Consider the following 26,111-nt stretch of genomic DNA (forward strand, 5'->3'; position numbering starts at 1 on the left):
AACTGACCAGTCACAGCAGTGTACATTTATTCAGAAAACCTGTAGTGTTGTAATCATGGTTAAATAAAAATACATCATCCATTACTTCATCATGTTTGTGGCCCTTCAAATAAAGTGCTGACCTGGTCCATCTTTAACATTGACAAATAAGATATGATTAATGGTGGCATAAAATTAAATGTATTAAGAATTGAAGGAGTGGGTTGGCAAAATAATACTGAGGTCACTACATTTACACAAACTACAGTATACTGCTGATGCATTTGTATGGTTGCTGTATTCACAACAACATAAGGCACTTAAAAAAGTAACACCTGAGAACAATGCTCACCCAAGTAGGATATTTATGAATTTTACTTTTTATTAACTTACTACTTGACAATATTTTTATTTGAGGGGTCACACAGATTTCCAGTCCCATTGTTATAAAGTGTTACTGTTCTATAATTTATCCATAAATAAAGGCTGTTTGTATGGTACATGTTAAGTTGAACTGAAGAATTAATGATTACATTACATTTGACGCTTTTATCCATAGCAATCTCATGTAAATTTGTGTTTGAGTCACATGCTGGTTGCTGGGTATTTGTGCAGGTCTGTTGGTGGTTTGTATCACTGTGGGGTAACGCACACAGTAATACACAGCTGTGTCCTCAGGCTGCAGATTCACTCCTGTTAATGTCACCGAGCTAGAAGACGTGTGTGTGTGGTAAAGGAACTTGTTCTTCAGAGCATTATTTTGGTAAAAGCTACCTCCACCCCACGATGACAAATCCAGTCCATTGGTTTTCCTTCACTCTGTCTGATCCAACCTGTTGCATAGCTGTTATCAGTCAAAGAATAACCAGAGACCTGACAGCTGATGGTCAGAGACTGTCCAGGCTGCACAACCATTGAGTCTGTCTGGATGAGATCAATACTGTTCACACCTGTGGAAACACAAATCAACATTATCTCCATCATTCATCTGACTATTCAGTGTTTCTAATGTGTGTATTAGAGTGAATCCACTGAAAGCTCCTCACAGGATCCAGCAGCCAGCAGCAGTATCAGAGCTACAGAGAACATGTTGATGTTGAAGCTGAACTGATGTGAGCTCTTCTGTCTCTCAATGACACACACACACACACACACACACACTTCACTTCTTTATGAGGCAACACACAAGGAGGCTGATTCACATACTGATGATAGTAAGTCAGCTGACTAAAGTATATTTGAATATTTAAAATGAAGGTAAATGTTCAGGTGTTGTTTTTCATCTCAAAGAGAAGTTTGAACCTGAATATCTGACAAACATATGTTGGATTGTTCATGAAAAGTAAATCATGATATTATGGAAGAGAAACTGACTTTTTTAGGATTCATTTATACTGTAGTTAAATTACTGAATTTATTCCATCACTTGAAAGGTTATATATAACTTCAATAATGTATCACTGATTTCAATGTCAGAGTATTTAAATGTATTAATTGTACTGTGTTCAATTTAATTACTGTAAGAACCATTTGGGTTGTGTCTGTTTCTCTCCTTGCTGTAACAGTGAGCTGGTGTTGAAACCATTAGTGGTCTGAGGGCTCCTCCTCTGGTGGCTTCATGTTACAAGTGTTCAGGCTCTGAGGGGTTTTTGTTCAGGTCTACTGATGGTTTGTGTTACTGTGGCTCTCTGGCACAGTAATACACAGCAGTGTCTTCAGGCTGCACATTCTGTCCATTTAGAGTCACTGTGTTGCTGGAAGAGTCGAAGCTGTTACTGAACTTGTTCTTCAGTGAATCTTTGTAGTATGTTGTGTATCCAACACCTCCTCTTATGATCCACTCCAGTCCTTTCCCTGCAGGCTGTCTGATCCAAGCTGTGGGATAGCTACCAACAGAATAAGAGACCTGACAGGTGATGGTCAGACGTTGACCTGGCTGCACAGTCACAGAGGCTGGCTGTGTCAACTGTTCACACTTCACACCTGTGGAGGAAAACATGTTGAGTATTGAATCAGTGTAATAGCAGTGAACAGTGTGCTGTGATCATACTGTCAGTGTCTCTGCCTCAGTGAGACTCACAGGATCCAGCAGCCAGCAGCAGCAGCAGAGCTACAGAGAACATGGTTGCTATTGAAGGTGATCTGATGGGAGTTTGGTATGGTGAGTTAGGGTGCATGTTCCAGTATATCTACACTTATGATGCACGCCAGGACCGAGACTGCCAACTGCTGGGGCATGGGTAGTGACGTTGGTGCTGAATATGGAAATTAGTTAATTTGTCTCCTGAGTTGTTCTGTGGCAGCACAGTACATTTTCTTTCTGTTTTAGTGGAATGTATGTGCTAAAGACACAGGTCTTTAAATCATACTGACATAAAGGAAAAAACAATATTTATTTGAGGGTTTTCTTAAGAATCAATAAGTATCCTGTTGTAAAATTTGTTATGTTTATTTGCATGTTTAAAACTATAGTGCACAGTTTCTGTCTCCCCATGATGAAATTTAATTAATGACAACAAAACTTACAGCGCATCCACATGATACAAGCTTCCGTGATCACGCCGAGGAGGACACGGAGGATTAAAAAAGCATGATAGACTCTTCAGAAGAGGTAATATCTTTGCTTGATTTCTGGGCGCGAAAGTCGCCGGACAACACAGATTCTGAACATAGCCATACTGAGAAATACAGAGAGAGTTGTGTGGAGCTGATAGTCTTAATTAGCTTTGTATCAACACATTTGGCAATGGCTTGAATGTAACGGACGTTAATTAAAGGACAATTCCGGCGCAAAATGAACCTAGGGGTTAATAACACATGTGTACCGAGTCAACCTTTCTCTGTGATATGTTTTCATGGTAATCAAATGTGTATGTAGCTTGAACAAGCTAGCACGAACCGCTGATTAGCTTAACGCTAGGCATTCGGGGCATTGGTAGAGTAAATTAAATCGCTATTTTATACCACTAACAAGGGTCAAAATAGCACCACACTTCAACGGTTGCATAATCAGGGTCCCTACATGTAAAGCGAAGCATTGAGAACTTTGTAGTGTACAGACAGTTTATTAAAAAGATAGTTTATAAAGACATACATTACCTTTGGGTATAAAGGCAATCGCCATCTTGGGAAGACAGTCACGATCAGTCGAACGATGAACGCCCTGTAGTAGGTAAATCACCTTGTCGGCTTGAGATAGGTAAACAACATCTCATGTCTCCTAAAGTTATTTTGATCAAATTGCTGTTTTTCATGTGAATAAAGCTTATGTGCAAATTATTTTAAATTAGCAAAAATGAAATCAACTTTGAAGAAAATTCAGCTGCATTTCTACATAATCACTTAAATAAGGTAAATTAATGTTAAACAATTTCTAAAAGTCTAATTCTTCTTGTGGGAGTACAGACAATGATGTATCAGTGATTGAAACCTCCAAGTATTTAAACTAGGGCTGTCAAAATTAACGCCATATAAAGAGTTAACGCAAACGCTTTTAACACCACCAGTTGTTTTTGATGTAGGATTATGCATGCGTGTTTGTGATTTGGGCCTCAGGACGCTCTTTAGTTTTGGGAAACCAGGAAGTGATGCACAGTAATGTTGTGGGTGGCTAGCAGAAACAACCCTTGAGCAGAAATGGATAAGAAAAGAGTTTGAATGGCAAGTTCAGTTTCAAAGCCCTTCCAGATGGTTCTCTTGACAAGACTAGGAGTAGTGGTGGAATTGTAATTGGAAATTGGTTCTCTGACAAACACATTTTAGATTGTTAATGAGAAGAAATAACAATGTTATGAAAGAGAAACTGACTTTGAGAAACTGACTGCACGCTGTCTGATCCAAGCTGTGTAGTAGCTGCTACCTGCATTTATTTTTTCATGTATTTGCTTACTGACTGTATTTGCTGCAAAACATAAATACATTGACAGCAGCCAGAATCATGTGATAGTAATACATTTTGCAGCTTTTAATAAAAGACGTGTAATGGTTTCAGTGTTTGCAGATGTTAAAGAAACAGACATACAGAGAAACTGGAGCCTTTTAGAGGAAAACAGCTGATCAGGAACTGAAACGTGACAAAATGCAAAAACTAAATCCTTTAACAAGATGAGAACTATTGTAGTTCATCCATTTACAAGTTACTCTTCTGTAATAAACAACATATTTTACCTTCATATGTGTCGGTTATGTCAGAAATAAAATCATATATCAAATATCATGCAGCATGATTTGTACTTGTTTTAATTCAGAATTCTTAAAAGCCAGTCATACAACAATCATACTCAGATGTCTGTGTTGTCTCATTTTGAATGACTTGACCTGAGGACATTAGTCATGTGAGACAGTGCAGAGTTTATCAGCCCAGGGAGGATGAGGAAAGACAAGAAATGTTTCTTACTGCAGGAGTTGAAGTAGATTAATTTAAGCAACCAGATCGTTTTGGCAATTTTACCAACAAGTGATTTTATTGTGTTGTGTTTAATGTTGAGTAATAATATTTCTCAGGAAAACAGGATGTAATATAATGAAGAGACAAAGGGTCATTTATTATCTAAAAATGATACATAATGTGAAATTTAGGGAAAAAAACTTGTAAACTATATAAAATATATGATATACATATTACATTCATATGTCATTTCATTATTTGGCTTCATCAGCCCAGTAAGAATACTGTAGGATTTTTGTACAGCTGCTCAACCAACTCCAGTCACTGTGGGTGTCGAGCACAATAATAAACAGCAGAATCTTCAGTCTTCAGACTGTTCATCTGCAGATACAGCTGCTGTCTGCTGTTGTCTCTGGAGATGGTAAACTGGCCTTGAACTGACTGAGAGTAGTTGATGCTACTGTGGATAATCACAGCCACTCCAGTCCTTTTCCAGGAGCCTGTCTGATCCAGTGCATCCTGTAGCTACTGAATATAAAACTCAGAGGTTGTGCAGGTCAATCTGTGGGATTCTCCAGCTCCTTCTGCTGTGTGTTGCCATGTTCTAGATCATAAGAACACCCATATGAAAACTATATGTGAAATAACAACTGTGCACCATACAGCTAAACAAAATAGGTACACAAATATATTTGTACTGTATCTGGTATTTCTGTACTCTGCATGTCTTGCATTTGCTGTTATATTGTTGATGAGCTTATGAAATTCTGTGTATTTGATATCTCTGCTGTATGCGTGTTAGCCGCTTCACGCCTGGACACATGCTGATATGCAAATGTTCACAGAAAGATGGGTGTCTTGTTTCGAGGAAGTTTATTTGTAGCTCTGACGGTTTCCACAAAGTTTCACTATCACAGCTGTGGTCCCAAAGGTGCAGAGAGAGCGGGAAGTGACTCTCCAAAGATTATATGTTTAGAAACTGAAAAACCTTCAAAGCTTAACTACTAACAGAAGTTTCCGTATGTTGACTTGATGTGTTATTATTTAGATGTTCATAGAGCCCTGTGTTGTGACGCTTAATGACAACAAATTCCTCAAAAGCTTTCCATGTTTATCACAAGCACATCACAATCACTCATATTCATTCTCTCTTTAATTTAATAATGTGGCTGTCCAAATTTGATTTATTGTATATTACATTTATTGAATTAAAGATGAAAGCAAATATGATCAACAAAATGACCAAACATGAAAAGTGAAGATTTATAGTCAAACTATGAAATTCAAAGCCACATACAGAATATCTATTTCTACAACAGTGCAATATGTTATTTATGTGTCAATGAAAAATCAATACTACACTTCAATAATACATTTTAAGGATACTAAAAGTTTTCAAAAGAATTAATCAATAACTTCCTAATCATCAATGTTGGAACATGTATTCATGCAACGCATTCTAATGAATGGGTTCGTAGGATATCGTACAAAAATGTATGCACACTATGATATCCTATGAAATTAGGCGAGACACCTGCTACAGAGCTCTGTGAGCTGTCGCTCGTATCAGCGGCTGTTGCTAGTTGAGTTTAGCCCATAGACATATATAATAGGGGACGTACCATCTGTGATGTCACCCATTAGTTTATGGACTGCCGTTTTGAAGCCTCGAGTTTGGAGACACGGGCGTTAACATCCTGTGTTTTTTGCAACCGATGTGACGATTTTTGACGAGAGGGTAAGCGGGGAAGGATGACCCGGCCAAGCCAGTGTTTTTTATTGTTGCAAGGGCGCTGCGCTAAGCTAAACGCTAAAGAGGGAAAGTTGCTGATTTCACACCCTTCTGAAGTGAGTCATCCAGTGGAGATTTACCAGCAGGTAAACGTGGACCTCTGCGTAGGCAACTGCCGCCATCCATCTGCATGTAAGGCAGTACAGAAATCCGGCAAACTTTCCCTTGAGTTACTCCCTTAAGTAGATAGAATGCAGGTTTAAGGCACTTCTGCGTTGGCTTCATTTTTTTAGGCCTAGACAGTTTGTCCATTATTATTATACAATCTATGGTTTAGCTGACAAAAGGTTACTGGGAACCGGCTACAGGGCACACGAGATGATGGTCCTTGGGGCCGTGGCAGTTAAGTTTAGCCAACAACAAGTGAGCTTAATGTGGCATCCACAGTTAAGTTTGGGCACCAAAACCACTTGTTAAGTTTAGGAAAAAGATTTCCACAGCGCTCTTATACAGCAGCAGTCAATGTGGTGCATACAGCAAAACGTACGTCCCCAGGAAGCAGGCAGTGAGCTCCAGATCCTGCAGTCGCAAACGGACTCTGCAGCCCCGCACCGCAATAGCTCCTCTCCGTCCGCCTGCCACCGGCAAAGGCAATGGAACTTTCCGCCAAAATCGACGTACAGGTCGTCCTGGACTACGTGGAAGATCCTCCCGATCACCACTGTGTCTTTGTCCGGTCCCATCTGGATCAGCAGGGACTGGCGGTGGAGCTCACTGCCTGCTGACACCACGCAGCTGGAGCCCCAGGCCGCACTGCTGGGCCCGCTGGAAGGAAGGGAAGCCCGGGAGAACCAGTACCAGGATTGAGCAGAGCGGACGCTCACAGGCTGCTGAAATTAAATCACAGGTTTCTTAAGGTGAGTCTGGCGGACATGACCGGGGGACCGGCGCAGCAGCTAGGCTTTTTTTTCCTCCATGTCACCTCCGGGGCTCCGTAAAAAACTGTTCAAAGATGAGTAGGTCAAAATATCCTTTCCTTTATGTGCTTGAGTTTTATTTACATGACTGGGCTTTAACTTGTAAAGTACCTGGTCAAACTGTAATGTATAAATTCTGTATTACATTCAGTCTTTAGTCTTTAGTACAACTAAGAGGACGCCTGCATGTTTACCTTGACCAGGCTGAATAGCATGCTATAGAGAAGAGAGGATATGAAGAGGATTATGAAGGAGAAGACTGTGGACCAAAGACTGCTGTACTCTTCCTCCTCCAAGGCATCATCTGTACAGCTCAGAGCAAAACTCAGTTTTGAATCTGGAGTAAAGGAAGGCATAGGCAGTTAGGTTTGTGTGTGTGTGTGTGTGTGTGTGTGTGTGTGGTGTGTGTGTGTGTGTGTGTGTGTGTGTGTGTGTGTGTGTGTGTTTGTGTGTGGTGTGTGTGTGTGTGTGTGTGTGTGTGTATGTGTGTGTGTGTGTGTGTGTGTGTGTGTGTGTGTGTGTGTGTGTGTGTGTGTGTGTGAGAGAAAGAGAGAGAGAGAGAGAGAGAGAGAGAGAGAGAGAGAGAGAGAGAGAGAGAGAGGTTTTTAATAAGATAGCACATAAGCAAGGGCGCAAATCCCAGGGGGGTCAGCACCCCATCTAAGGGTTGTCCCCCCCTAGAAATATCATTAAAACAATGCTGTGTATTGTAAATAACATAATGATGTATACTTAAATATCTGTGTAAGCAGTAAAACAATACAAACCCCAAAAAATGCTTTTTAAGTTTAGAAACATTTTGAGTCCCCCCTCCCTTGCCTCACAGTGGTTTGGTCCACTGCATGCTGTAGGATCTGCGCTAGTAGACTCAGTCACATCGGTAGTGACAGGAATGTAGTAAGTTAGTAGGCGGTCCAAGGCTGTTTTATTCACATTAAACATCGGATTAAGTTTTTCTTTTCTCAAATAGAAATTATGCTGAGTAATTAATGAATTAGTCATGACAAAAAAGTTCGCTATGTTAGTGTAATATAATGTAACGTTACCTAGCTTATAGCTTGTTGGATAGAAATGCACCCACTACAACTAACGTTACCACGGCGATAAGCCTAACGTTATGTGTGTGAACTGATATTAGGGTTAATATTGAAGATCTACAGTTGTGTTTTGCTCAATATGAAGTTAAGTGGCTGATCAGTTAAATACATATCCTCTGTCCCAGATGAAACCTAATATTTAAGTGAAGGATGCAAGATCATTTTATGATTATAATATGACCGCGTGGTGAACCTATGAAACTAACTCATATTTAGACATCTGGCGTTAAAGATTTGTGTTGACATGACAGAGAAAAGAAAAACAGACATAAGATATTTTTTCAGTAGGCCTACACCAAAACGCCAAGTAAGTACAATAAGTCCTCATATCAAGACAATTTGGTAACATCTTTATAAGAATGGGTGCTTATGGAAATACTAATATCACTCTGCACAGGCAAAGGAGATAGAAAGACCTGAGGAACAGGGAGACCAGGGATAGTCAGGTGGAGAGTCTCAGGGAGACCAGGGACAGTCAGGGGTAGAGTCTCAGGGAGAACAGGGACAGTCAGGTGGTGAGTCTCAGGGAGACCAGGGACAGTCAGGTGGAGAGTCTCAGGGAGACCAGGGACAGTCAGGTGTAGAGTCTCAGGGAGACCAGGGACAGTCAGGTGGAGAGTCTCAGGGAGACCAGGGACAGTCAGGGGTAGAGTCTCAGGGAGACCAGGGACAGTCAGGTGTAGAGTCTCAGGGAGACCAGGGACAGTCAGGTGGAGAGTCTCAGGGAGACCAGGGACAGTCAGGTGGAGAGTCTCAGGGAAACCAGGGACAGTCAGGGGTAGAGTCTCAGGGAGACCAGGGACAGTCAGGTGTAGAGTCTCAGGTAAGTGTGCTGAGCTTAATTCATATTTTGGAGGTGTGTGGCTGTCAGGGTGAGCAGATGAGCTGTACCAGTGGCTCACTAATTTACATTATGATCAGCTAATTTAACAAGTGTACAAAAGCATTGTATTTCTTTTATATGGGGACATTTTTTCAAAATAAGTCATTATGTTTTAAGGTATTTTTGTGGCTTGATTATAAACAACTTCAAAATAAATACATGGTTTTAAAGAAGAATATTTCGGTCAATTTAGTCATCTTTTTTATTGAATCAAGAGAAACAATGAAAAGAAGGATAATGGTACAGTCTCCATGCTACACTAATGATAGTATTAAGGCTTTCCTCTGTGAACACATGTCCTCTACGAGTATAATTGTGGCTGTATTATTTGTGTCCCCTTTAAAAATTGCTCTTCAGAAATTGTATGTTTATTGCCCCCCCTACTGTTAGATCAGATTTACACCAATGCACAGAAGACATTTTTCTCTCTTGAATTGTGCTCAGGAACTGAAATCAAGCATTATTCACTTTGATCACATATAAAGTGTGGATCCTAATCCAGTGGAGCAGTGTAGTATTATACAGTACTACTGTAAGATATCAACAACAAAAAGGGTCTCCATGCAACATTTATTTGAAACAGTCAGCACACTTCTCAAGCTGTTAGACAATGTGACGTAGACAGATTGAAACACAATATGACAAACAATAGTAAATTACAATCACAAAGACAGGTTCTCATGGCAGAGAGTACACACAGAGACAGAACAACACATTAGCACAAACTGCCACATTTAAAGCTGAATCTACTATTTATCACATTCAAATGAGTTTCTCAGGGCCTTAGACACATCTCTGGATTTAATAGGCTTGTCGCCACTACCAGGCCATACGTTGCAGGAGAACATGATGAAGTTGTTCCACTTTTCTTTGGTGGCGGTGTAAATACTTGCAACTGAGTAGCCTTGTTTGGTCTTCTCTGGGGGGAAGTTAATGCCATCAGTATAGATGGGGGGGTTTGTTCCAATATGTTCTGACCAGGCAATGTAGTAATCCTGCTGCATCCGACTGGAGACCAGACACACCAGAGTGACCTCATCGATGATGTCCTCATCTGGGAGGATGTGGACTGTTACTTTTGGCTCGCTCCGATCTGAAAGAGATACTTAATATTTAGGCTTTTACATTTGCTATACATCGATTATGACATGTTTGTGTAAATTGGCTGTCTCCCCATGACTTACAGGTCACTGTTCTACTAATCTGTCTCCATCAAAGACACTCAGTAACATACCTCCTTTGCGGAAAGTCAGAACCTGACTAGCTAGTGTCATATCGTCTTTCCTGGCAGAACAGCGCACGTTGTTGACTTTGTACCACTCAGTGAGGGTAAGAGTCATTGTGCTGACTCCCGACTGTGTTGTTGGGATGGTGTTGGTCACAGGGGATCCATTGATTTGCCAAGTGATTTGAATTTGATTTACAACATTCGGGTCTTGTCCAGTAATGATACACTTCAACTCTGCCTGGTTGTTGCTAAATATTTCTTTGGGACTTGATTGGTTCAGTTCCATTTTGACATCAGTTCCATTTGGAGGCAATGGCTCTGTGGGTGTGGAAGAAAGAGTTGAAATAAAAGATTCAAGATTTACTTTATTGTCATTGTCATGTGTTCTTCCGTACACACAAAAATGAAATATTGTTCCCCAGCTAGTGTCAGTATAAAACAAGTAAATAAATAGGATAAAAATACATAAAATATGATCTAAAGCATATAGACATATAAGAGGAGCTTGGGCACAGAATATTAAAGTGCAGTGGAGAGTAGCAGCTTATGCAGAATAGCAGCACAGAATGTTAAGTGCAAGTGCAATACAGTCATGCGTTTATCCAAACAAAGTGCAGTTCAGGAGCCTGGCATAGGTGTTTTTTTTCCTCCAGGTGTGACAAGGTGAGATGAAGTGCAGTGGAGATGGCGTCTTCAGTTGAGCGGTTAGCTCTGTATGCAAACTGCAGCGGGTCTAAATCTGCAGGGAGATGGCCCTTGATGTGCTGCAGGACAAGCCGCTCAAAACATTTCATGGCTATGGGTGTAAGAGCCACGGGACGGAAGTCATTTAAGCAGTTCGGATTTGGCTTTTTAGGCACAGGAATGATGGTGGCGCTTTTCAGGCAGGTGGGCCCCACACCTTGTTAAAGATATCTGCAAAGATATCTTTGAGCTGCTCAGCACACCCCTTCACCACACGCCCAGGGATGTCGTCAGGCCCAGCAGCCTTGCGTGGGTTGACGCTGTCAAAATACTTTTTTTATCTGGGCGGCTGTCACCTGGAGTACCTGCTCGTTGGCAGATGATGAGGATACCTGTGCCTTGTTGCTGCTGTTCACATCAAAGTGTCAGTCTTAAACATTAGATAAAAAAAGACAAAAAACAAATGAAGACTTGTCGTCATTATGCTTTGCATCCATCTCATCCTTTATGTTCTCTTCATCTGAAAAAACAAACACACAAACAATTAAAGAATATGTATTCACTGCTCAAATACAGACTGTTAAACAGTGGTAAGGTTTGATTGATCACTTCAATCTGGAGTTTAACCCAGCCTGAGACTTGACTCAGAATAATAATAATATTTATTATTGAATAATAATAGATAGTTGGCCAGCAGATTTGGCTACGGTATATAAACTACTGCTCAGCACACCCCTTCACCACACGCCCAGGGATGTTGTCAGGCCCAGCAGCCTTGCGTGGGTTGACGCTGTCAAAATACTTTTTTTATCTGGGCGGCTGTCACCTGGAGTACCTGCTCGTTGGCAGATGATGAGGGTACCTGTGCCTTGTTGTTGCTGTTCACATCAAAGTGTCAGTCTGTAATTATTCATTTTAGAATTTTGAATGTAAAATACCAGACACATGAGAAACAGACATTATTATTGAACATTTTCATTAAAAAAAAACAAGATTAATAAGATGATGCAGGTGGACCCATAGACATAAGAGAGTCATGATGATAAGTATAAAAAAAATCACATTTGTTGCCTCCAGGGTGAGTCACAGAACAACTATAAGGTCTCCTTGAATCCCATTCAGATTTGGATGCAGTGAGCAAACTGACTCTTGTATATTTGTTGTTTTTCTCAGCTGGAGGATATTGTACTGCTGCAGTCAGGCTTTTCCCACTGGCATCGGTCCACTGGAAAGTAAGACTCTTTGGGTAGAAGTCTTGTGCAAGACAGCTAACAGTGATTCTATCTGCAGTCCCAGGACTGCACTGAACCAAAGGGAACAGAGTTGGTGGTACTGTTGGAGCAGGTGTAGTATCTGTGAAACAGTTGTGTCAAAACATGTAAATACCAATAAAGGTCAATTAAAGAACATAGATGATCAATAGCTTGTCTAAAGGTTCATTTTAAATATATCGCACAATATTGCATGATGAAACTGAGGACAAGAACATCTGTCTAAAAATAATTATTTCAATGATTAAATGTTTTAATAAATAATGTCCTGTTGATTTTTTTTTTTTTTGACAAACAGGCTGGATCGGAGCTTATACAATGGCACCATGTTTAATACCGCACTGTTTTGTGAAATGTAATTTATCAATTTAAAGCATTTTTGCCATGGCTGGTATACTCTATGGGTGGAAGGTGTGTGCAACACAACCAACAGTTAATTGTTTTGTACAGAACCAAAGGGAACCGTTTTAAAATCTTTCAAATAGGAGATTTTTTAAGTTTAAAATCCTATGAATACAAATGTGCATACATTATTACAGATAATCAAGTGTTTATCTAAAAGTCAAAGATTGGTTAAATTGTTAAACCACATAATTGAAACAGAGACCCAAAGTTAAATCAATAAATATTAAATAAATAATGATACAAATAACTTTAACTGGTGATATAACCATGAAATTGTAAACTAACTCAATACATTTTTAAAACTCAGGTCTAATATTAAAAATGCTTTTTGTTATCGTGATAAACTACCACCTGCGACTACAAAATCAGCATTATTGTGTTTATATTAAAATGCCGCTCATTGTTGGAGAATTTGAGCATTTCCCAAACTGGAACCGTCGCTTTGGTGTTTCAAATGAAACTCTAAATAGATACTACATACTATGTAATAGTATGTACTTAAATATACATTTGTTCTGTTGTTTAATTGAAATACATACTGACCTAGTAATTTAATGCATGAATAAAATATGTTCTCCTATGTTCAGATTTACGGTAACTTTTTCTCTAAGAAATTACAGTACGGTATGGTGATTAATATCCACGGTAATACAACATGTATTGAATAATAATGTGAATAAAAAGATGCAAACATTCATCAACACCAATTACAATCCAGCTGAATCAATTGCAAGATTAACTCAAACCACCATCTGCATTAAGAGGAAGTTTTTCAAATGCTTTCTAAGAAACAGCTGCATTAAAAACATCTGTCTGCTCTGTTTTTTAGTGTGTCCAACATCAATATAAACCTAAATATAGGACAATAAGTTAAACTTCTCTAGCACCAATAATCACATTAAAAAGTTAAAAATAATCTTCTGTTTAATAATATATTGTTAAATGTGACTTACCTGTTACTGTGACTTCAGTCCCGCTGCCCCAGTAGTCGAAGTAATCACAGTGCTGCATCTCCACTCACTGCTGGAACAAAAACCTGTCATACCAAAAATAATGTGTGAAAACCTCATAACGTGACTAAAGAACACATACATCGTGATCAGTATTATCCCCTGATGTCATCCTGGGAGCATGTGTTTTGTGCTGATTCTTAATCAGCTCTTAAAGTTAAGATTTACTGCAAGATGACAGTTATGTCTGTGCACCAACTCTGACTTTTGTGTGTACAAAAGCGATCCACTCCAGGTCTTTTAATCGCTGGTTCAGATTCTGTCAGAGTCTGACCATCAACACCTGTCAAGAGGATAAAAAAACATCAAGTGAAATAAGCTGATGACACAAATAAACGCTATGTCAAATCAAGATCAGTGAAAATCTTCACCTGCCCAGCAGATAGTTAAAAGCAGCAGTCCTGTCCTATAGTCCATCATGTTAAACTGTGTGTCCACTGTTCTCTGTCCTCCTCTCTGCAGTCAGATAAGTAGAGGTGGAAGATATCTGAGTTTTGCATTAACTCCTCCTTTTTGATTGAACAGTGTCCTTTGTTCAATCTCTCCTCAAAACATATTTTTATGTTACGGCTTTCTCCTTAACGTAATTTGTGTTATTCTTACAGTAAGAATAATCTTACTGTATCTTAGAATTCAGATTCTACTTACATTTTTGACGTAATGTCATTATTACCTTTTTTTCAAATTTGAAATTCAAATTTGAAATTTTGAGTCCTGATAATAAGAACAGGGTTTCATGCATTTGTTCCAGGAAAACTCTGACATCCAACACGTTTCAGTTGTGTGCATTTAACAATGTAAACATGTAATTCAGTTTGGTTGTGGGAGAAGAGACATTTATTTAGATGTTATCATGGTATTCATTTCTTTATTTTAATATTATTTCAGTCTTATTACCGGTCAAATATTACAGTATGCTGTAAGACAGAACACTACGATATGGGCCGAGCGGGGTACATTCTAAGCCCATTAGCCACAATGCAATGCAGGCATTCATATCAGAGAATCAGACAGTGATCAGAGGGTCTTTAACGATCGCTTCAATGTACATATTTAATCACTGGTTTTGTCGGTCTACTGATGGTTTGTGTTACTGTGGCTCTCTGGCACAGTTATACACAGCAGTGTCTTCAGGCTGCACATTCTGTCCATTTAGAGTCACTGTGTTGCTGGAAGAGTCTGAACAGTGTGCTGTGATCATACTGTCAGTGTCTCTGCCTCAGTGAGACTCACAGCAGCCAGCAGCAGCAGCAGAGCTACAGAGAACATGAGGGGCTTTCCGACCAGAGGGATTTTTGAAGTTCTTAGAACTAAACGTTCCTAGAACACTTTTTTCATCGTGTTCCGACAGGAAAAATTAGAGGATTTTTAAGTTCCTCTGGCTGCAGTAGCGTACTTTTTTAGCTCCTACTTCAGAGCAGGGTCTTTTCCATTTTCCCTTTTCCTAGGTGTACTTAATTGGTCAAACTTATAAGTCACGCTCATTGCCAACTCGGAACTTGCAGAAAGATCAACAACCAACAACAGGACATTTATAACAATTTTCACCATCTTATTCATCATTAAATTCACTTCTGACAACGTTTTAGGCGAGAAATTAACTGTTGATTTCGAGTATAGGCAGTCTTGCTTAAATTGATGACGAATTGACAATTTGCTTCAAAGTTTTCGGAGTTGAGAACCTCCATGAAGCAAGCGCCTGCCCCGGCCTCTAGCTTGTCGCTCGGCCAGTCTTGCTCAGACACCTCGCTGTAAGCTGGAGGTCTCTCAGACCGCTCTCGTAAATAAGAGGCTTTTATTTCACCGTTGACGGTTCGTTTGTTTAAATATCACAACACATGTCCATCATAAGATTAACGGGAACCTGTGGTTAACTGTCTTTTCGGAGTTAAACTCCACAAGCATGTCCTGCGGCTCACCGGCCGTCACACACACACACACACACACACACACACACACACACACACACACACACACACACACACACACACACACAGTCACACACACACACACACACACACACACGTCCACAGCGCAGCAGGCAGAGGCGGGGTCTGTTCCGAGTATAATAAAGCCCCGTCTGTGTTGAGCAAAACATTAGTGAATTACTATGAGAATGGACGGAATGAGGAACTCGGAAAAGTGGACTGATGCGGAGGTGCAGGCACTGCTGGCCATGTACGGTCTCCTCCATGCTGCTTTGTTGTTGTATGTGGCGCTAGGGTCTAGTGACGATGCTATAAAGACCGTTGCCATGCTTGCGTCACTTCCTTACCCCTCCTATCAGTCCCTACGGCCACTTGGCCAGTGGGAATGCAAACGGAAAAAATTTTGGGGGAGAGTAGTTCTTAGAACTGCTTAGAAGTATACTTTTCCTCTAAAAAGTACAAGTACTATCCGGTCGGAAAGCACCTATGGTTGCTATTGAAGGTGATCTGATGGGAGCTTCTCTTCTTCTGCTGCAACTGACAGCATGATATCAAGTCTTTATAGCAGACTGTGAGGAAGTTCACTTTGCATAGAGAAGGACACTGACAGGCTATAAAAGAAGGATGGACTGTCCTGTCACAAGTAAAGCTTTAAATTGTGTTTGGACACATGAAAGCAAATATTCATGATTTTAAAACAATAGCTTAAAGGTCAATTTATTTTATTTTTTCCAAAACTTCAAACACAAGTCATAAGAGTTAGATGAAAACATTTACATTTGCATTAAGATTAACAGAATAGTTCATGTTCCCAGGCGCAACTGAATATGAGAGAACACCAGAGCTGTAATAACACTTGTCTGAATGAAGCAGTCTTATTGAGACTTTGTACATTTTAATGGCTGTACAATTTGGTAATTTCAGGATATTGTGTGGATTTGGTTCTGTCTAGGAAAATCATTTTCATAAAAAAAAAACGTGTACATTCTGAAAATAATGTGGAAGCTTTTTATTTTTAAATGTTACCAAAATGTTGATTTTGGCATGATCTTCATGCAGGTAATTGTGAAGACGTGGACACAGTTTCACCACACTAATACAATCACCAGTATGGCAAAAAAGTGATAATGATAAAGCTGAATGTCAGTGGTGGTGAAAAAAAAAGAGGAAGAAGTTTTTGTATGACTCTCCTATTATCGTCTCTCACTGTGTCTCTTCTGGCACAGTAATACACTGCTGTGTCCTCTGTCTTCAGACTGTTCATCTGCAGATAGACTTTACTGCTGGAGTCATCTCTGGAGATGGTGAATCTCCCCTGGACTGACTGGGAGTAAGAGATAGGAGAACTAGATGTGTGTACGAGAGCAATCCACTCCAGTCCTTTTCCAGGAGCCTGTCTGATCCAGTTCCAAACTGAGCTGCTGAAGCTAAATCCAGATGTTGTGCAGGTGAGTCTGTGGGATTCTCCAGGTTTTCTAACAGCTGGTTCAGACTCTGTTATGGTCTGACCTTCAGCACCAGCCGAAAGAATCACAGCAACCACCAAGAGTGTTAGCTTTCTGTAAGCCATGTTCACAGTGTTCTTCTGTTTTGCAATCCATGAATCCCTCTTTAAATATGATGTCAACTGGATCCCTGTGAGAATTTGGTTATAGTTAGCTCCTCCTACATTACAATCTGCTTTTAAAGTCAAATTCAAGGCTATGAACAAAACACAACATAAAACATTTAAACAATCTGACAAGTAACAAATAGTGATTAAACACATTTGAACCTCCATCAAACAATATTAAATATAATAATAATAAAATAATTTTGATTAAATTACAGTATGTAATAGAATGAGTGACATATTCTTATTTACCTATTGATTTTATTACAGAGCAATATGAATCATTTCAGAGTTTGAGTATCAGTCAGTTAAGATCAATGAGAACAGCAGATCTGAGTTTCTCCTTTTAGTAACAGAGGAGAGAGAAACTAGACACTGACTGTCCTCTAGTGATTTTATAAAAGAAACAGTAACATTATTTTTCATTCTCATAGATTCCACATCATATCATTTACAGACATAATTGTGTCTTAATTTGTAGAAATGTAAAGTATTTGTAGAAGTTTAATTTCAGCAACCAGATTGTTGGGCTGTCTTTGGACCTTGTATCAATGAGTGATCTTTATTGTGTTTTTAATATGTTTTCAAGTTTGTGTATAATGCAAGGAGGATTATTCATTTATAATAAAAACATATATGAAAATAAAATTACAGAATATAAAAGAACTTAACAACCTGAACAAAAATGTAATATAAAATGATATATATATATATATACATTTTATGAAAAATATTTCAAACTTGTGCACTACCAGCCTGGAAGAATGAGTACTGTAGGATTTTGTACAGCTGCTCAACCAACTCCAGTTACTGTGGGTCTCGAGCACAATAATAAACAGCAGAATCTTCAGTCTTCAGACTGTTCATCTGCAGATACAGCTGCTCTCTGCTGTTGTCTCTAGAGATGGTAAACCGGCCTTGTACTGACAGAGTAGAATTTGCTACTACCAGTATCAGCAGTAGCAACCCACTCCAGTCCTTTTCCAGGAGCCTGTCTGATCCAGGCCATCCAGTTGCTACTAAATGACAATCCAGATGTTGTACAGGTCAATCTGTGAGATTCTCCAGGTCTTTTAATCGCTGGTTCAGATTCTCTCAGAGTCTGACAATCGACACCTGTCAAATAAAGAAAATAATAAGTTGTTTTTCTATTTTGGTAATGTTTTAAAGACAATTTCAAATTCAGATAAGTGAAAATCTTCACCTGCCCAGCAGACAGTTAAAAGCAGCAGTCCTGTCCTATAGTCCATCATGTTAAACTGTGTGTCCACTGTTCTCTGTCCTCCTCTCTGCACTCAGATAAGTAGAGGTGGAAGATATCTGAGATTTGCATTGACTCCTCCTTTTTTGGCTTTCTCCTAACTGTATTTTGTGTTTTCACAAATCATCTCACCGTATCTCTTACCATTTTTACTTTGTTTCACATTTTTAACCTGATGTTACCTAATCCTTTATTTTTATTTATTTTTACTTTAAGTCACTTTGTAACATTTTAATGTGTTTATTTACTCTCACTTTTGTCCAATGCAATGTACCAATCATGGAATAATGTTACTGTTCATGAATACAAGTTATTAATAATATTTTTATTCCAACAATTACTTTCAGTTTATGTAGAAAAAAAAAAAAAAATCACCTTGTTGGCTTGAGATAGGTTAACAACATATCATAACTCCTAAAGTTATTTTTGATCAAATTGCTGTTTTTCATGTGAATAAAGCTTATGTACAATATTATTAGACCAAACATCAATTTTCAAACTAGTAAAATTTAGAGCACAAAATTCAACTTTTGATGAAAATTCAGCTGTATTTCTACATAATCACTTAAATAAGGTAAATTAATGTTAAACGATTTCTAAAAGTGTAATTCAGTCTGTCTTGTGGGAGTACAGACAATGATGTATCAGTAACATCATAAAGAGTTAACGCAAACGCTTTTAACACCACTAGTTGTTTTACACAACACATTTTAGATTGTTAACGAAAAGAAATCACGATGTTATGAAAGAGAAACTGACTTTTTGAGGATTCATTTATACTATACTGTAGATAAATCACCATTTAAAAACATCTAAAGACTGTTTCATCCTTTAGTGTAACAGTGAGCTGGTGTTGAAACCATTAGTGGTCTGAGGGCTCCTCCTCTGGTGGCTTCATGTTACAAGTGTTCAGGCTCTGAGGGGTTTTTGTTCAGGTCTACTGATGGTTTGTGTTACTGTGGCTCTCCTGGCACAGTAATACACAGCAGTGTCTTCAGGCTGCACATTCTGTCCATTTAGAGTCACTGTCTTACTGGAAGAGTCCAAGCTGATACTGAACTTGTTCTTCAGTGAATCTTTGTAGTATGTCGTGTATCCAACTGCTGCCATTCCAATCCACTCCAGTCCTTTCCCTGTAGGCTGTCTGATCCAAGCTGTGTAGTAGCTACCAACAGAATAAGAGACCTGACAGGTGATGGTCAGACGTTGACCTGGCTGCACAGTCACAGAGGCTGGCTGTGTCAACTGTTCACACTTCACACCTGTGGAGGAAAACATGTTGAGTATTGAATCAGTGTAATAGCAGTGAACAGTGTGCTGTGATCATACTGTCAGTGTCTCTGCCTCAGTGAGACTCACAGGATCCAGCAGCCAGCAGCAGCAGCAGAGCTACAGAGAACATGGTTGCTATTGAAGGTGATCTGATGGGAGCTTCTCTTCTTCTGCTGCAACTGACAGCATGATATCAAGTCTTTATAGCAGACTGTGAGGAAGTTCACTTTGCATAGAGAAGGAGACTGACAGGCTATAAAAGAAGGATGGACTGTCCTGTCACAAGTGATAGCTTGGAATTGTGTTATGAAATATATTTTTGACAAATGAAAGAAAATGTAGGTATTATTACAAAATTAAAACAAACTTAAATTCCATTTGTTTTTAATCACAAATTGTCTAACACAAGTCAAACATGTCAGACAAATAGATTTATATTTACAACAGAATCAACAGATTAACAGAATATTTAATGTCTGCTTCAACTACAGTATATATGGGGGATCTGCAATAAAACATGTCTGAATGGAGCAGTTTTATTGAGACTATTTCTCTGAATGTGTTGATAATGTTGAACTGAAGCTTATTATGTGAATGAGAAAAGAAGAAAGCAAAGATTTGACTTGTTTTGATATGTTGACTTTTTGTACAGCGTTGCTCCTTCCTGTGTCACTGTGGCTCTCGAGCACAATAATAAACAGCAGAATCTTCAGTCTTCAGACTGTTCATCTGCAGATACACCTGCTGTCTGCTGTTTTCTCTGGAGACGGTAAACCTGTCTTTGACTGAATGAGAGTAGTAGATGCTGCCACTGCTGATGTAAGCGATCCATTCCAGTCCTTTTCCAGCAGCCTGTCTGATCCAAGCATTATCATAATCTCCACCAAACCCAGAATATGTGCAGGTCAGTCTGTGGGATTCTCCTGGTCTTTTAACTACTGATTCAGACTCAGTCAGTCTTTGACCCTCAGTACATACAGACATTTAATCAGCTCATTAGTTACTGTAATGCAGCCATGTTGTCTTTGTACCAGGAAGTTTGTCAGAAAAACATCTATTGTTCTTACCTGCCCAGTTAAATGACAGGATGAGAAAAACAACCAAATAATCAGGTCTGATCATTGTTAAAGCCAGTTGTCTCTGTCCAGTCTACAGTGTGTATGTCAGTGATTTAGTGTCTGTCCTTCACTCTGCAACACATATGTAGAGATGGAAGAGATCAGAGATTTGCATTGACTCCTCCTCCTATAAGAGAAACACAACACATCTCTGGAAAAATATGATTCATGTATCTTTCAGAATATTGTTAATTTATGATTTTTTTAATGATGAAGATTATTTTCAAGTTAATCAATTCCATTTAGATGTATTTATTTATTCTGCTCAGCAGCATTTGGTGGACCATCCATATACTGGATATATAATGCATAAATGCCTAAATATATTCTCAACACCTGCTGTTCAAAATCAAAAGCATAAACATTATTAACCGTCACAAACCAGGAAGTCACAAACCACTACATCAGCTGTTGCTTCCATTGTGGTCATGTATTTGTGTGTTTGATTAGAGACACTGTCATATTCTCCTTTGTGTAATCTGACATATTATCTTCTACTGCCACCTGGAGGTATTTGTGAAAATAATTTCTATGAGGTTTTTGTCAAGCCTCTCTGCTTCCTTTAACCACTGTGTGTTTCGCACAGTAATACACAGCAGAGTCCTCTGGCTTTAAGTTGGACAGTCTCAGATACACCATGCTGTTGCTGTTATCTCTGGTGACCTCTACTCGTCCTTGCACACTGCTGGCATAAGTGTTACTACTTGAAGCAGAGTATCCGCTCCCTATCCATTCCAGTGCTTCTCCTGCAGGTTGTCTGATCCAGTGTATGGTGCAGCAGCTAAATGTGAAGCCAGATCCCCTGCAGGAGAGACTGAGAGTCTCCCCAGGCTTTTTCACTACTGAACTGGAAGGAATGGACTCCATACTCTGACCTGTACAACCTGATGAGATGAAAGGAGAGAGGAACCACAGAAGAAAGTGAGACAGTCATCTGGGAAGTGTTCTGGTGTCACTGACTGACCATCAGTCCATGTTGTCTGAGAAAAGATAACACAGCAAGAAGCAGGAGAACTCACAGGGCAGAGAGAGAGCAACCAGCAGAAGAGTGAGTGTGTTCATCATCCTGAGGCTGGAGATGTGACATCTGATGCTCCACACAAAGTACAAGAGCAGTCAGCAGGACAGAAGTACACTGCACAGACTGAAGATTTGCATCAGGATACAATGGGGAGGGAGTGGCTCCTAAACCAGCACTCTGTTATAGATTGTATAATTTATTATTTGTTCATTTTTTAATTATAGTTGCTTGTCATTCTATGTTAGACACAATATCACATTCAGAGACAAGAGCACTTTTTGTTTTGTATTGTTCTATTGGTTACACTTTATAATTATGGTACATGAATTGTTGTGAATTCATCCATGACTTCATGCATGAAAAAGCATGAATTAATTAATGTAGTACTTCAGTAATGTACAAGGATTAATAGTATCTCATGCATGACTTAATGCAGGAACAATACGTTAATTAATGCATCAATTAAGGTATTTGAATCATCAAGATTTCTGATTTATTAATGATGTTCATGTCTTCTTCAAAGAACTGACCAGTCACAGCAGTGTACATATATTCAGAAAACCTGTAGTGTTGTAATTATGGTTAAATAAAAATGCATCATCCATTACTTCATTATGTTTGTGGCCCTTCAAATGAAGTGCTGACCTGTTCCATCTTTAACATTGACATATAAGATATGATTAATGGTTGCATAAAATTAAATATATTAAAAATTGAAGGAGTGGGTTGGCAAAATAATGCTGAAGTCACTACATTTACACAAAATACAGTATACTGCAGATGCATTTGTATGGTTGCTGTATTCACAACAACATAAGACACTTAAACAGTAACGCCTGAGAACAATGCTCACCCAAGTAGGATATTTATGAATTTTACTTTTTACTAACTTACTACTTGACAATATTTTTTATTTGAGGGGTCACAAAAATTTCCAGTCCCATTGTTATAAAGTGTTACTGTTCTATAATTTAACCATAAATAAAGGCTGTTTGTATGGTATATGTTAATAAGTTGAACTGAAGAATGAATGATTACATTACATTTGACGCTTTTATCCATAGCAATCTCATGTAAATTTGTGTTTTAGTCACATGCTGGTTGCTGGGTATTTGTGCAGGTCTGTTGGTGGTTTGTATCACTGTGGGGTAACGTACACAATAATACACAGCTGTGTCCTCAGGCTGCAGATTCACTCTTGTTAATGTTACCGAGCTAGTAGACGTGTGTGTGTGGTAAAGGAACTTGTTCTTCAGAGCATTATTTTGGTAAAAGTCTCCTCCACCCCGCCGATGGATAATCCAGTCCATTGGTTTTCCTTCACTCTGTCTGATCCAACCTGTTGCATAGCTGTCATCAGTCAAAGAATAACCAGAGACCTGACAGCTGATGGTCAGAGACTGTCCAGGCTGCACAACCATTGAGTCTGTCTGGATGAGATCAATACTGTTCACACCTGTGGAAACACAAATCAACATTATCTCCATCATTCATCTGACTATTCAGTGTTTCTAATGTGTGTATTAGAGTGAATCCACTGAAAGCTCCTCACAGGATCCAGCAGCCAGCAGCAGTATCAGAGCTACAGAGAACATGGTTGTTATTGAAGGTGATCTGATGGGAGTTTCTCTTCTTCTGCTGCAACTGACAGCATGATATCAAGTCTTTATAGCAGACTGTGAGGAAGTTCTCTTTGCATAGAGAAGGACACTGACAGGCTATAAAAGAAGGATGAACTGTCCTGTAACACGTAGTCAAGACTATAATGACCATTTATTTTATTAAAGGAAAGATAATGTAATACAGACATATATTAGAAGTACATTGCATTGGCATTCTTTAGTGATTCAAGGTGAGCATTGATCTTTAATTGTTATTTGGCACCAAAAAAAAATCTTTTAGATATGTATTTATTTACAGTATGTATATCTGTCTTGGGCATTTATTGTTCAATGCACTAATTGGCTGTTCGTTATGTACATTTGTGTCTTCCACATATATATGTTGAGATATTCTATTGTTTCCTTAATCTAAGTAGTGTGAGCATGTGAAAGCCCAATAAAGGATACTTGGGAAACTTTGCGTCATTTTGATCATTCAAATGTGTATGAATGACAACAAGTGCTACCCAGTTTTACACACAGTATTGAAGTGTGTGCTTATTATTTCTCACGATATCTTAAATTGAATGTTCGTATTCTTTACAAACCTTATAACAGAGAAAAAATACATTCAGACTTCAACAGTCTCAATAAAACTATAACTTAGTCAGTTATTAATCATTACATTGTTGGTAAAAAATAAAACAGGAAGTCAAAAACCCCAAAATCCTCTGCTGCTGTCATTGTGTGCCTCTTTGTTTTATACTCGTACTGCCATTATTATTTTAGGTCTCCTACTGCCTCCTGTTGGTCTTTGTAGAAAAAGAAAAATACATTCTTTAAGGTTTCTTGTTTAGCTCCTCTGGTAACTTTAACCAGTGTGTGTATCTGGCACAGTAATACACAGCAGTGTCTTGAGGCTGCACATTCTGTCCATTTAGAGTCACTGTGTTGCTGGAAGTCTCTAAGTCGATACTGAACTTGTTCTTCAGTGAATCTTTGTAGTATGAATCTCCAGTATATTTCATTCCAATCCACTCCAGTCCTTTCCCTGCAGGCTGTCTGATCCAAGCTGTGTTGTAGGCACTAAGAGAATAAGAGACCTGACAGGTGATGGTCAGACGTTGACCTGGCTGCACAGTCACAGAGGCTGGCTGGGTCAACTGTTCACACTTCACACCTGTTGAAAAAAGAAAATGTTTTGTAACAAATGATCAAGTTATAATGCAAAAGAAGAATTGTTGACTTTGACAAATCCAGAGAGACTCACATCCAGCTGCCAACAGCAGCAGCAGAGCTACAGAGAACATGGTTTATGTTGAAACTGACGAGATGTGATCTTCTGATCCTCTTTAACCTCCTCTGACAGTCTCATGTGAAGTCTTTATAACTGGGTCACCAGGAAGATTTCTGAGTTTGCATTGAATCAAACATATGGCATGTGATTGTGGGTTGGTCTGGAGCTAAAAAGAAAAAAGGCCTTCCATCACTGCTTGCTGCTTTAATTAGTGTTATTATTATTACAATTATTATGAGTATTATCAATAGTTTTATTATAATTATTATTATTTACAGAATAAAAACACCTCAGTGTCTTAAGATAAGCTGCTGTAGTTCAGCTTGGAGTCTGGAATAAAGTTGTTAGGATTTATTTGGCAAAATCTGCCATTCTTTTTTATTAAAGAATTTAAGTAATATCTGGAGCTGATTATTTTTTTTTCAATGTCCTTTTTAATTTTTGTTGCACCAATTGTCAAGGCCTTGATTACAAATGAATATGCATTACAAAACAAAACATACCTGTTTATATATAGTTTATTAAGGATGGTAATGTCATAATTTACTCAAAGTCATGAGATTAAAATGAACATTTCTACCAGATTAAATAATGCATTTCTTTTTTGCTGTGAATTGTTTCATTTATATCGAAATAAAAAAAAATCTTTAATTTGAGGGGTGCTAGTGAAGAATTAAGATTTCTATTAATGTCCTTAAAATCTGTATTATATTAGTAGAAGTTTTGATCATGCTTAATGAAAATACATTACCAACGATCAGTAGTCTAATCCATTACATGTAAAAAAAAAAAAATACCACTTAATTTAATGTTATCAGTTGTGGTGAAAAAAAGAGGATGTAGTAGACTCTCCTATTATCGTCTCTCACTGTGTCTCTTCTGGCACAGTAATACACTGCTGTGTCGTCTGTCTTCAGACTGTTCATCTGCAGATAGAGTTTACTGCTGGAGTCATCTCTGGAGATGGTGAATCTCCCCTGGACTGACTGGGAGTGATAGATAGGAGAACTAGATGTGCCTATATAAGCGATCCACTCCAGTCCTTTTCCAGGAGCCTGTCTGACCCAGGCCATATAGTAGCTGCTGAGTGTGAATCCAGATGCTGTACAGGTCAATCTGTGAGATTCTCCAGGTCTTTTAATCGCTGGTTCAGATTCTGTCAGAGTCTGACCATCAACACCTGTCAAATAAAGAAAATAATCAGTTGCTTTTAATTTTGGTAATGTTTTAAAGACAACTTCAAATCAAGATCAGTGAAAATCTTCACCTGCCCAGCAGAGAGTTAAAAGCAGCAGTCCTGTCCTATAGTCCATCATGTTAAACTGTGTGTCCACTGTTCTCTGTCCTC

General features: G+C 38.8%; 1 protein-coding gene and 2 gene segments (V, D, J or C); all 3 read right to left on the reverse strand.

Annotated features, from left to right (window-relative positions):
• Positions 1-1,523: 1,523 nt before the first annotated feature.
• Positions 1,524-16,174, reverse strand: LOC116051911. The segment is given in 3 exon segments: positions 1,524-1,962; positions 2,060-2,121; positions 16,089-16,174. Coding segments are annotated over 2 exon segments (351 nt in total).
• Positions 9,611-26,111, reverse strand: LOC116065219. The gene is made up of 12 exons (XM_035997047.1): positions 26,031-26,111; positions 25,572-25,943; positions 24,737-24,763; positions 24,362-24,646; positions 23,205-23,321; positions 21,429-21,728; positions 19,814-19,843; positions 19,412-19,716; positions 16,789-16,905; positions 11,324-11,375; positions 10,290-10,826; positions 9,611-10,148 (listed from the first exon to the last, which is right to left on the reverse strand). The coding sequence occupies exons 1-12, from the start codon at positions 26,077-26,079 to the stop codon at positions 9,805-9,807; spliced, it is 2,535 nt and encodes an 844-aa protein (XP_035852940.1). The 5' UTR covers positions 26,080-26,111; the 3' UTR covers positions 9,611-9,804.
• On the reverse strand, positions 19,303-19,920 carry LOC116065516. The segment is given in 2 exon segments: positions 19,303-19,716; positions 19,814-19,920. Coding segments are annotated over 2 exon segments (396 nt in total).

The sequence above is a fragment of the Sander lucioperca genome, chromosome 21, assembly GCF_008315115.2.
Source record: "Sander lucioperca isolate FBNREF2018 chromosome 21, SLUC_FBN_1.2, whole genome shotgun sequence".
NCBI classification, from domain to species: domain Eukaryota; kingdom Metazoa; phylum Chordata; class Actinopteri; order Perciformes; family Percidae; genus Sander; species Sander lucioperca.